Genomic DNA, 13,164 nt, shown 5'->3' with positions numbered 1-13,164 from the left:
GGGGAACTCCAGCGGCCTCGCAAACTCGCGTTGCCTCAAAGTGCCTTCTCTCCAGCAAAACGCCTACTTGAACGCAGCGCACATGGCTAGAACTATCTGTTCCAGTCGATTATGAATGACGAATAGACCGAGGAAAACGTGACAGTCGGCTAAGATGCGTTCATTGTGACCATTGCGTCGCTTCAGAGGGAGAGAACGAACCTCTGGAGTCCCCTCAACTCGCACATGAGGAGGAATCCGCGTGGATAGATCGTTGATGCTGCAGAATCGGGGGAAAAGCATGGTGTATTTCATATTGGTGCCAAGAAAAGACGAGATTCGCGACGCTGTGTGCTAGTCTCTCGTCGCTTCCTGGTGTCAAGATTCGAAACACGGCTGGCAGATTTTGCATGCTGTGATTCCGCGTCGGGTTCGAGCCCTGAACCGTGCCCAATGTCGGTTTCAAGCTGAAATACTTCCGCGAACTCTCCGCGTTGAAGAGGGATGTGAAAGGGCTTGAAGGAAAGTTCTGTGCACCAGAAGCGTTGCTTCTCCTGCTTTTTCTTTCTTCAGGCTAAAAACAAAACTTGCTAAACCTAACGAGTGACCTTGCAAAAGGGAGAGTCGCTGCACGCAGGCGAGGCTTCTCAGAGAGCAGTCGCGACGAGCGGAGACCTTCAAATAGCGGTCGTGACGAAGACAACGCGAGAGAGTATCGGTTAAAATAAAACCAAAGAAAAGAGCGGGACGCCTCGAACGGAGGAAAGAGAGACAAGGAGCGAAGCGATCTGCGGACGGTGAGACCGCGCGAAAACGCAAAAAATCGTAGAAGGAAGAAGAAAAAGGAAAACCTTCTGTTCAAACTACGAAGACACCTGCCTTCTCTCCGCACACGACGAAATGTACGCCTCCTCGGCGCGAGTGATAGCGTCAGGGTTTAGGGTTTAGCAAAAAGACCGAAAACGCGGAGGAACCTCCGCCGGCGGCGCGGGCGGGCCTGGGAGCCAGCAGTGCGTTGACGAGCCCGTCTTTCACGCAACTCCCGCACAACACAGTCATGCGAACACACACAGAGATACGGAGAAATAAACGCTCACATACCCACAGATGCCTATATAAAAAGCCCAGATATCTCTATACGTCTACTTTTCACAAAAATCTATCTATCTAAACACGCGTAGAGACCTGCACCCCAAGTGCTTGCATGCGCGACGTGCCCCCTACTTCACGCATGCGTAATTACGCACAGCACCGGTCTTGACGCGAAGCGACTTGACCTCCCGCGCGCGGAGAAACGCGCTAGATCTCCCCTCCCCCCCAACATACATATAAATATATAGGCATATATATGTATATATATATACATACATATGTACACACCTATATACACGTATACATACATACACCTATAAATATATATGTGGACAGATGCGTTCAGACGCGAGATCACCCAGAAGTCCATATACATATAGAAACATAAAGGATGTGGAAGCCTACAAGAAAGCAGAATTCGGCCTTTAGACGGCGAGTTTCGTGAGAGCGCCCCAGGTCGGTCCTGCGCTGATGGAGACGTCGAGGGGGACATCTACTGGCATGTCCTGCGTGAGGCACGTTTTGATCATTTTCGCGAGAGGATCCAAATGGATACGTGCGCAGTGGAGCACGAGCTCGTCGTGCACCGAGAGCAGCAAACGCGGCGGAAGGCACGCGGGGTCCCACGGACTGAAAAAACGGAAAAAAACAGCGAGCAGCGAAGCATGCACGCAACGACGCGAGAGGCGCAGCGCAGCGAAGACAACGAGGAACGAACGCTGTCTCAGGGCGACAGACAGCACACAGAGACGGAATGTGTGTCGAATCGATGCAGAGAGAGAAAGCATGCAACTCGGGGCCAAAGAACGAGAGACAACCTGCAGAAGGCACCCAACGCTGCACACAGAAATCTGACGGGTTGCTGATGATCATTTGCATCTGCGTCTGCCGCTGCGGACAGGAGAGCTCTCGAGGAGTGAAAACGCTTTCCCTGCGATGAACGCCGAAGGTATACATGCATGCGTGTATGCAGCAAAGCCAAAGCTAGAGCCTCTGCCTGCGACGGAAAAGACGTTCACAAATCTGAGCTCTCACATCCCACTCTGGATGCAACGCAGGGCGTTCGCTCCCCACCGCCAAAATGCAAACGAATCTTGACATAAGTGCATGCGTACACCGAGCTATATGCACAGATACTTCGAGAAATAATAGATATATTATGTATGTATGTAGATATGTATGTTTATGCATGGGTACAGAGGGCGAAAAGCGCCTTTTCTCAACACGGCTTTCGGGCAAAGGGAGGAAGTCTTACTGGGCGAGGAGCTCGGCCTGCAGGCGCATCATGCCGATTTTCATCAGGTCGCTCGCGGAACCCTGAATGCAACTGTTGACGCTGAGGCGTTCGCCGAGGGCACGCACGTGGCTATTGTTGCTCTTTGCCTCAGGAATGTAGCGGCGGCGCCCTGCGGAAAATCGCAAAAAACCAAGAAAAAAGTTCAGCGATCCGCTCACGCCGCGAAGTCTTGCCTGCCTTGACGCAACCACGCTGCGCTGCATGAGCCAGACGCCCTCAAGGTGAAGAAAACAAAAAAAAGGCATTCCCCAAACGACATCTCGCTAGCCGCGTCTCCCCATGGACTCCCCTCGCTCCCTCAGCGCCCTCCGCAACGCAGAGTGGAGGCCCTCCCGACAGCGTCGCGCGCGCCTTCACACGCCAGTGCAATAGAAATGCAAATATAAATATACAAACTAATAAATATTTATACAGATAGGTAGATGCAGTCTGGCGTGGGTGCAGGGGTGTCCTGCGCGCTCACCAGTCAGCGTGGTGACGAATCCGTCGTCGCGGCCCTTGGCGATGATGCTGCGAATGAACTGCGAGACGTCTGGGAAGACAAAAAGAAACTTCGAGCGGAACGCAGAGGCCGCCGCGAGAGAAATGTTCATCTGTCGCGCGATGGTGCAAGTCCCGCTACCGTAGATCAACGCCAAACACGTGACCTTGACCTGCCAACAAAAAATACGGAGAGACAACGACTCAATCCACACGCTGAAACGCGCGCCGCCAAGAAAAGTGCATCGGCGAGACGCCTCGCGACCGACCAAGCACATCGCCCAAACACGCATCGAAGATATAGATACATAGATACAGATGTATATATGTATTGATGCGTAGCTATATATCGATATATGCAGATGATTTGAGTAAAATCAGTTTCCAGCTACGTAGGGCCGGTAGGCCTAGAGGAAGGCGCGCGACACAAGTGCAGTTGCGAGTTCGTTGCCTTCGCGCGTTCGCGGCGGCAGCTCACTTTGTCGCGCAGGTCTTTGGTGACCTGATTGGAAGGAATATCCGCATATAAGGCGGCCATTTCTCTGTAGAGGTCGACGGGCTCGTTGGTGTCGGCTTCGCGCCCGCAACCCGACACCGCGCGACCGAGCAACAGCGACTGAAGGGGACCCGCTCCACAGAAGTGCGCCTGCCGGAAAAAACGGAAAAAACTGGAAAGAATGGATTGCGCCTCAACAGGAGGTCCGACCCCGCCCGCAGACGAGCTGCCGGTCAGCCGCAGCGCGAAACGCACGAAAACGACGCCTCGGATTCCCACTGATCGGAAGCTGGCGAGCTACGGCGACGAGGCGCCGCCGGGAGGAGGAAGACACAGCGAACCGAGACAAGCTACGCGACTGCGAGGACAAAAAGAAGAAAAACGCAGAGACCTACAGAAAGCGGAGAGAGGCGAACAGGGGCGCGAGGAGAAGACAAGAATCGCGCTTTCCTCTCTCGCATTTCTCAACCCCCAACACGCGCTCAACAGCCGCGAGGGCGCGCGCACGTCCCCTTCCATGTCCCTGCTGAACCAATTAAGTGGGATAGACCTTGAGCATCCGTCATTGGCATAGGCGGTCTGGCCTACCAAAAGACGCATTTCAATTTGGGCATAGTCGGCAGCGATGAGAACCGATGAGCCGTCCTGAGCGTCGTCGCGGAATGCGTCTCGGCAGTTGACGTTCCGCGGCAGGTGAGAGAAGACCGAAGGCGCCGAGTGCGCAGCCGCGGGCGACGAGGCAGACTCCGCAGCGAGAGACGAGACGAGAGAAGAGGGAGACGGAAGCTCCATGACCTTGGGGATGTTTTGCAGATTTGGATACGAAGATGACAGCCGCCCCGTGACAGTCCGCGTCTGATTCCACCGCGTGAACATTCTGTTCCGAGATGCGTGCAGAAGAAAAAACAGAAAGTCGGAAAAAATGTGGAACAATCCAAGTAAAAAAGACCGCCTACAGCAACACCTGCCTCGCCCGCGCGACAGCTCAGACGCTCTGCCAAGATGATGAGCAGAGACACACTCTACTCTCGCAAGGCGCTTGATGCAACCGTGTAAGGAAACATGCGCGTCTACTATACCTCACGCATGCGAAAGAATCCAGCGGTTTCCACGAAGGTCCACCGCAGAGAAGACGCCGAAAAGTTAAAAAAAAGCAAAGCCGACTCCGCGAAATGAAATTAAATAGGGCAATTCAGTGGGCTACGAGGCTCTTTATTGAATGCTAGAGGACCTTCATTTGAAACACCCGTTACGCAGAGTTTAGGAGACGATGCAGAACGCAGACCCACGACACGGCAGTGGGCGCGCTTAGCGTTGCATCTCACCGCGGATGCTGCGTGGGATAGAGGGCAGGGTAGTCTCGCGCGGCGTCTGCGAAGACGCAGAGCTCGTCCGTCGCGTCTTCTCCTTCGCCTCGCTCCGCAGTCTCTGCGCAGGCCCCCTGTGAGGCCCCGGGCTCGCCGCTGCAGGAAGCTCGCTTCGGCGCGATCTCGTCGTAGATTTTGAAGGCGACTTTGAATGCCGCGCCCTCCTGTGCGCTCAGCGGGCACGTCGAGGAGAGCGAGAGCTGCGCACACGCGTAGGAAACAGAATCTCCTCGCTCGGCCTTACGACACTTGACGCTTCCCTTCGTCCTCCTAGTTTTTGAGAAGAAAGCAGCGACACTCGATACAGAATGAAGCAAAGCCTGCGAGAGCTGCGAGAAGACGCGGAAACGACGGCGCGAGGACGCGGCGGGGAGGCCAAACCGCATAGTCCGCAAAGCAATCTACGCCTGACGGCGGCAGGAAGCGAAGCGTGAGGGGAGTAGGAAAATGATTCAAGAGGACAGATCAAGAGGTCCGAGCGAAGAGAAAAGTAATAAAGAAAAGAAACGGACTCACCGCTGCCGTGCTCTCGACATACGTCGACCGCAGCTTGGCCAGCGACCGGAAGCTCTGAATTAGAGGCACGACTGGGTGCAGATCCGCGATTTCCTGAAATGCCAAAAAAAAAAGCGTCGCATGCAAACTCGCGCGCTTCTCGCGTGGACGCCAGCGCAGAGCTGCGCGTCGACAGTGCGCACACAGCCTCGCATAAAAAACACAAAACACATCGTACATACATACATATATACATACCTACATATATACATATATAGGCACCTACAGGCAAATATTCCTCTGCATGTGCATGTGTATATATGCATACGTGTATGACTATGTAGGTGTTTGCATGCATGCTGTGACGGCGCCGTCGAGCCTGCGCGAGTGTCGCAGAGCCGAACCGAGAAAAATCGCTTTTCAAACCCAGCCGGTCGCGCGCACTCTCTCGGCGCGTGACCCCGCCAGCTGCGGAAGCTGAAGCAGAAGCCGTCGCCCAGGCACGGTCGGCAAATGATGAGGCCCAGTCAACGCCAAACAGCTTGCAGCCTCGAAGCGGGACGCGATTTCGTACCTGGAGAACTTCTTCGGCAGTCGATCGCGCAGAGACATTCTTCGCAGGCGCGCGGCGCGGGCGACTGCCGCTGACTGCAGCGACAGCTCGCCCGGGCAGCGGCAGCGCCAAGTCGTCAAAAAGGAGCTTGGAGAGCTGTGCAGGGGACGCGACTTGAACCGGCGAAGACGTGCCTGCGACGCGATTCACTTCCCTCTCCAAGGCCACCAGCGCAGCCTGATCACACGCACAACAACCAACCAAAAAAAATAAATAAAAACATGGGTGTGCAGGCGTGCAGCGTTAGGGATGCACTCCAGCATCGCAGGGGCGGGTATGATATACATATATATAGATATACAGAAAGAGAGGTACACAGACATCAATGCATGCATACATATATATACGTATATATATGTACATACATGTATCTATGCATATGTGTATATATATGTGCATGAGCGAGTTGCTGGAAAACGAATAAGCCGCATGCGCTGAATATGTGACACGCATGGGGCCATCTACTTCTGGTAAATGCATAGTCGCGCGGCCGGTAAGGCGAGATATTATGGAGATAGAGGCGCGCATGCGCGCGGACCCGAGGGACAGCAGAAGCCGCCGGACTATCCACGTGACGTTCGAACGAGTCTCGGCGATCCTCCGCGTTTCCTCCTATCGCCTCTCCAGTCGTACGCCAGCGGACGTGCCTCGCAGCGGCCGCCGCAGCTCGTATTTAACCCAAACATTTCTTTTTGCGCGCGACTTCTTTCGACTCAAGCTTTTTCATTCCGGCTTACATCTAGGGAGGACTTGAGCCGCTCGTACGCCTGCGGCTGGATGGCGACGCCGGTCACGTCGAGAAGCGCGAGAAGCGCAGCCACAGGGATCTCCTGAGTCAACAGCGGCCTGATAAACAAGAGAGACAAAGAAGAGGCAAAGCGAGACCAAGTCTGGGCGACGAGCGGGCCTACCATGCGCCGGAAACTGAACTTCGAATTGCGCGAAGCCTCGAAGGCGCCCGCCGTGGCGCATGAGGCGAATGACGCCAAACAAGACAGCGAGAGAGCCGCAGCACGCGAGGCATGAAGCCAAACCTGCGACACACACTACATACATATCTGTATAGCTAAACATGTATATATATGTATAGAGCGGTGCTAAGCTCACCTGACGAGTTGATTCTCTCGGAGAAGATGCCGCGCCGCGAGGGAGAGTCGCGTGAGGAGTGCGGCGTCTCGAAACACCCTGTGCCAGTGGAAGCTCGCTGAAGAAGACACTCCCGCGGCGCCTTTGTCTGCCGCCGTCGCCTCCAGTTCCTCCTGAGACAAGAAACCGAAGAACGCCGCAAAGCTGCAGAGAAAGGCCTCAACGCGAAGACATGAAAACCCTGCGCCCAGGCGAGGCCCGAGGCCGCCTCCCCCCCCAGCCCCGCACCTTCCCCGCTCGCGGGCGAATGCGACGCCGGAAGCGGTTTCTCCGTCTCCATTTCTCTGCACCGAGCGCCTCACCTTGAAGGCCACAAGGCTGGGCTCTGTGAGCTCGAGGAGCTCCTCTGCCTTCCGCTGCCGCACAGCCTTTGGCTTTCTTGCCTTTTTCTTCTTCGCACCGCCCTCCCCCCCCGCAGCGTCTACGCCTTGGAGCTTCTTCTCTTCGTCCGCGGCGTCTGCCTCGCTGCTCGCGAGGCTCGGCGGCGGCGAAGTGGCGAGCGGCGCCAGCGGCGGCCAGACCGGAAGGGCGAGCGCGGGGTCGAGGCGCCGCGCCTCCGCCTCGTTGAACGCCACGCATTGTTCCAGGGCTCCGGGCTTCGCAGAGTCCACTGGCGCGTCGGGGTGAAGCAGCCAGTGGACGAGGCTGCCGTCCAGCAGCGCGCGGAAACTCAGCACTGAGCAGACAGCCGTCGCAAGGCAAAGAAGGAGAGGCAGTCAGCGAAGCGGAGGGGGAAACATACACACACAGACACACACACGCGAAACAGAGCCGCCAGCCACCCAGCAGAGGCACTCGCGCGCGCGTCCCCCCCACCCCCCCACACTCGCCGACCCCGCTGCAGCGAGTCGTCTAGAGAACCCTGAACCGTAAAGTGGATGTCCCGAGAACCCCTGGAACTTGAGAGAAAGCCGCTGCCTCCGGTTCTGGCGGCGGCTTGGGCGGGTCCAGGCCGTGGCTTTCGAGTGATTCCCTCACCGTCTCGGGGGAATCTCTGCAGCAGCGGGCGCAGCGTGTCTTGAGCGGAGAAGCAGAAGAGCGGGCCGCCGCTGCGAAGCATCAGGCCATCGACGTGGGCGAGCAGCCGCAGGAAACTCCAGACGCGCTGCGCGAAGTCGCCCTCCGCCTCAGGCGGCGCACCCGAAGACGCAGCACCCGAAGACGCAGCGGCTGCAGACGGCACGAAAGACGACGAGGGCGACGGAGACAGCGAGGGCGAAGCCGAGGCGAAGCCGCCGGGCGCGAAGGCCGCAGATGCCGACGCGCATGCGCCATCCGCGTTGGCGAGGGCGCCGAGGGCGAGAGTCCCTCCAAACAGCCGCGGATTGCAGGGGAGCAGCACATGCAACCAGCGGAAGTGCTTCGCGCGAATCGCCTTCTCATGGGCACCCGCCGCGAGGGACTGCGCCCCGCTGACGCCCTGCTCCGAGGCTGCGCCGCCTCCGCGCGGCTGTTCCGCGGCGTCAGGCGCCGGTCCTTGCTCTGCAGCGAGGGAAAGGAGGAAGGCGACGGGCTCGGGGAAGCGCGAGCGGTAGGTGCGGTTTAGGTAGCGAGCCTCCGCGAGGCGCTTCGACGACCGCGTCGTCGAAGTGCCGTCCTCGAACAGACACAGCAGCGTGCCGAGGCTCGCCTGCGGGAACGCCTCGCCCAGCCCTCCCCTCGCAGACGAGGCGCCGCCTCCGCTCGCCAGCGAAGAAAAGCGCGGCGAGCCAGCCGCGACGCCTACCGCCGTCGCGCCCGCAGGCGGCGCGCACGGCGGCAGCGCGCGCGAGGAAGCGCGGCTGCGCGGAGGCGATGCCTGCGGCGGAGCTGAAGACTGCAGCGTCACAGACTGCAGACTCGCAGGCTGCGGCGCGGCGGGCGCCGGAAACTGGCTACATGCGAAGGGCGGGGCGGCGGGAGGCGCGAGACTCGCGGTCTGCGTGACGTGGGGGGAAGCACGAAAAGCCGCGGAGAGGACAAACTGCGCGTGCAGGAGCCGGTCGAGCTCCTCAGCGCTTCCGACGACGACACGGGCCTGCGACACGCACCAGAGACGATTCAGCAGACTCGAGGCACGGCGATGAAAAAACGCGGGAGAGACAGGCAGACCGAATAGACTCGCGGATATTTGGCGCGTCCTCGAAACCATTCTAGCAAAACAGAACTTCGTTCGTTTAATACCCGCACATCAAAATGAGCGCGTGCAATCAAGTCGGAGACACACCACTCGTCAGGATAATACACAATGACGCGCGAGCCCGGAGTGAGGCGGCGAGAGGCGGAGTCGATGGAGAAGAACTTCGCAGCCTCGAAACCGCGCCGCTCTCTCACTCCCGCGTTCGTTGTAGGCTCATGAGAGGCCTAACCGCGGGCAGAGACTCCACGCGCTAGATTTCACTCGAAGACTGCGGCCGCAGCAGAGATACTCCCCTATGAAACTCCGGTTACGAAGGACAACACATGACTCTGAGGAGTTAGCACGTGACAGAGGGGGGGGGGGGGGGCGGATGTTAGAAGCGAAGGGACACGCTCGCTTAGTATCATTCGTGTGGAGACTTCTGTATAATTGGCGGAGTCGGTCGGGAACACGCGGAGATTCGAAGGAAGCGCACAACGAAATCAACCCGTCTCGCTGCAGAGGCTCCTCGCAGCCACCTCCACACCGGCAGGCGCAGGATTCTGCAACGATACCGCAGTCACCCCTTTCTTCTCTATTCCACTTCTGGTTTGGCGTCGCGACCGGGGCCTCTCTCCGCTTTTTCGGGTTTCTGAGCCGCCTGCGCTGCGTGCTGTCTGACCTCGTGATAGTCGTCGCTGGTGTCGCTTGCTGCGCGCGCCTCGTAGGCGCTGAGGGAGGAAATGCCGTTTTCCGGAGCCGCGAGGAACGCCTGCCAGGCCTCTTTTGGGTCGAATATTACGTCTCGCCTCTTGGCAGTTTTCCTCGGCTTCTCCTCCTTCTTCACCTTTTTCGCTTTTTTCTCTTTTTTTCCAGCTTCAGCCGCCTCAGACGCCTCAGGCGCGGTCTCGCCCTCCCGCGGCTGCGCCTGCGCCTGTGCCTCGAGTCCCCCCTCCTCCGCAGGACTCGCCGAGAGCGCGGGAGAATTTGGCGCCGCGTTTGCTTTCTTTCCTGCTTTCTTGCTGCCCCTTGCGTTCTCGGTCGCCTTGGAGGCGAGCGCCTCCGCCGCCTGCTTCCTCCGATCTCTTTCTCTCTCGCGCGCCGATCTCTCGTTCGTTTCGCGCAAGCCTTCGCTGCCTCCCCGCGCGTTTAATTCCCCCTGCCCGTCGCCGGCGCTTCGACTCGCCGCGTGTGACTCGCGGCTCGCCTCAGGCGTCCCTCCCTCCTGCGCGTCGCTCTGTACCCCTTCGCGCGCTTCGAGCGGGCGGAACGCGGCGCGCGGCGCAGGTGGTGCGTCCTCCGCTTCCTCCTCTCCGACCGCGGCGGCTGAGACTCCGGCGTCGCGTGCGGATGGAACCCCCGCCTCTTGCGCGCTGCCAAGCACCTCACCCGGCGTGTCCAGCGCGAAGAAGAGAGAAGAAAAAGCGCCTTCTTCGTCCGCCGAGGCGAGCGAACTCCGCGAGGCCTCCCCCCGAGGCAACTCTGAAGGGGGACAAGGAGGCAAGGCACCGCCGGCTGAGGAAGCGAGTGCGCAGGGCGAGACGGAGGAGAAGAACGAAGCGGAGTGGCGATTAGAGAAGCGGCGACCCAGCAGCAGAACAGATTGAGGAGGCAGTCGCGGAAAACAAACTGGAAAGAAGGGGCTCGAGGCCTCGAGGGAAAGACAACAGACGCCGGGCGGGGTGGCAGCGGACGAGGACGAAGAGGTGCGTGCCGAAAGACGCGAAGCAGAAAAATGGAGAGGCGCGCACGCAGCAGAAGAGAGAGGCGAGCGAAAGAGAGAAGGCAGAAGTGAAGAGGCTAAACATGTGCGTGAACGGCGAGGTCGGAAAGAAAAACACCTCGAACAGGGCCTAGGCCAGGAGGGAGTCGCAGAGACCGCGGAAGCGACAAACGACGCAGAAGCAGCGGGCGTGCGGACGCGCGAGAGGCGAGGAGGAGAGGGAGACGAGACCGGAGTCGAGGCAGACCGAGAGAGAAAAGAACGAGAAGAAGAGAGCGTGGCGAGGGCGCGCATTGGAGACTGCGGACCGCCTAAGGAAGGAGACAACGAAGAGCCGCAAGACGCGGAAGCGGGGTGCGGAGGACAAGCGGCATTTCGCGACTTTGTCGAGAGACCCGTTTCCACGCTGTCATCGCGCGCCTCCCGCCGTCGTGGCGTGCGACGAGCCGCGCGAAGGAGCGGAGAAGGACGCGCGGGAGAAGGCAGCGAAGGCAGCGCGGACGCGAGAGGAAGAGACCTCCATCGCAGGGAGGCGCTTGCATGCGTCTTCATTCGCCCCACACGGAAGGATAAGAAGAATGCAGATGAAAGACATTCAGACCGACAGAGAGAAGCCGCAAGATGCGAAGCTTGAGCAGGGCAGGCGGCCTCGAAAGTGCGCGCGCCTGCCTTTTGCTGGGGGGACACACGCAGCGCACGCGAGAGGAGCGAGAGAGACTCGGAGAAAAGTACCTGAAGGCTCCAGAGCCCTCTGCACGCGCCTTTGAGAAGCTTGGAAACGGCTACAGGAAGGGAAGAAGATGCGGCCTGCGGCAGGCGGCAGGCGCTCTCAACCCGCCTTCGAGGCCTCATGCGCCGGTCTCGAGTCGAGAGGAAACGATCCAGCCTGTCGAGTTGCCGCGCGGCGAGGACTCTCGCAAAAAGGTCGGCGGGGGAATGAATCGGCGCCCAGATGCTTGCAAGTCGAGGACAAGGAGGAGCTCGGGCTCCGCGAGAAATCCTCCGCTGTTGGGAAGCGAAGATGGGGGGAAAACGGACGAAAAAAAATTACGAGAGGCAAAGAGCCGAGAGCAAGACACGGGGTCTGCGGGCTGCGTCGAAAGCGGCGAGCCGCGGGTCTCTGCGCGCGGACTGCGAGACGAAAACAGGAAAAGAGGGTGAGAAAGAGCTAACTAACGGAAGAAATCTCTGAAAGGGAGGTAGCGCCCTGCGGAACTTTGGCGCGGCTCTGCCCAGCAACGAACTCGACTTTTCCGGACGGCAGGCCAGGCGGCACATCGGTGCGGAGGAAAGCGAGACTAATCAAAAAACCTTGTCTGCAGGCAAGAAGATTTAGGCAAACGCAGGTTAGGAAAGCCCTGCCTTCAAGGAATGCGCTTGAGAAGAATGCGAAGACATAGCTGGGCTATCGAACATCGCACATGCAACGGCGAAAACAAAGCCCCAGGCGCGAGCCGTAGCGGCAGCTCAACAAGCGCAGTTTTTCCGCTCGTCGGTGTCTAGTTGAGGAGAAAATCCGTTTTCTCAGCCTTCAAGCGCCCGCCGGCCTCTAGTCAGCTCTCCGTTTTCTTCTGGAGGCTCGGAATTCGGGAATTCTTTGTCTCAGCGGCCGCGGAAAAGCACAGCGCAGGGCATGCAAGAGTATAGATGCGGCAACGACTCGGCTCAAAACACCCTGGCATGACAGGGAGCAAGCAATGTGAATCAGAGAACTACTGAGGCTAGGTTCCCTGTTGCACTTACTAAATGGGATTCCTAGGCTCATATAAACAACGTTTCTCTGGGGAGGACATAATCCGAGTTGGCCTACTGGTTTAGATCTTGGGCATCTTTGTTTACCGGACCCCAGTGCCAGGGTTTACAATCAAATATGTATATATATAAATAAGATTTTTGGGACGCACAGGACTCACGCAAAACCTTCTAGACAGGCAACCAGGTCCACACATCCGTCAGAGCGACCCGATACACACACATATATCTATTTATACATGGATATATGTATACGCTGTAGAAAACTTGTGGCTGCAAAACCTCCCCAAATACACAACGCCTTATATTTGAGCGTCATATACCCGTCGTGAGTGAGCTGCGCGACGGAAACGGGCCAGACGATAATGGGAGTTCTGATCGAAGAGAGAGTCCACCGCTAGACGCCTTTGTTGAAGCGTATCCAGTGTAAAGTCTGAACGTAATCCAGCTTTGCCCTCTATGTTGTTATGTTAACCAAATTAGTTTCATCGTGAGGGTGCAGGCGATACACGCTCTTTGCGTGTACATATGGAAGTTTTCTTCGAAGGTTCGTATGCAGGGTCGATGGAAGCGCGCGCGGAGGGTAGTGGGCTTCACGGACACTTGCTTGTCTGTGCTGCTGGTTT

General features: G+C 58.1%; 1 protein-coding gene across 1 annotated transcript; it reads right to left on the bottom strand.

Annotated features, from left to right (window-relative positions):
• Positions 1–1,496: 1,496 nt before the first annotated feature.
• On the bottom strand, positions 1,497–11,338 carry BESB_016010 (DNA polymerase I domain-containing protein; the record flags this gene model as incomplete). The annotated part of the gene is made up of 13 exons (XM_029360316.1): positions 1,497–1,701; positions 2,327–2,477; positions 2,832–3,021; positions 3,327–3,494; positions 3,933–4,221; positions 4,670–4,911; positions 5,228–5,320; positions 5,781–5,996; positions 6,557–6,665; positions 6,927–7,641; positions 7,944–8,982; positions 9,746–10,545; positions 11,095–11,338. 13 exons carry the CDS (start codon positions 11,336–11,338, stop codon positions 1,497–1,499), a joined length of 4,461 nt encoding a protein of 1,486 aa, XP_029216292.1.
• Positions 11,339–13,164: the final 1,826 nt, after the last annotated feature.

Source organism: Besnoitia besnoiti, chromosome X, assembly GCF_002563875.1.
Source record: "Besnoitia besnoiti strain Bb-Ger1 chromosome X, whole genome shotgun sequence".
In the NCBI taxonomy this organism is placed as follows: Eukaryota; Apicomplexa; class Conoidasida; order Eucoccidiorida; family Sarcocystidae; genus Besnoitia; species Besnoitia besnoiti.
The sequence above is the reverse complement of the archived record's forward strand: the minus strand, read 5'-3'. Positions and strand labels throughout refer to the sequence as shown.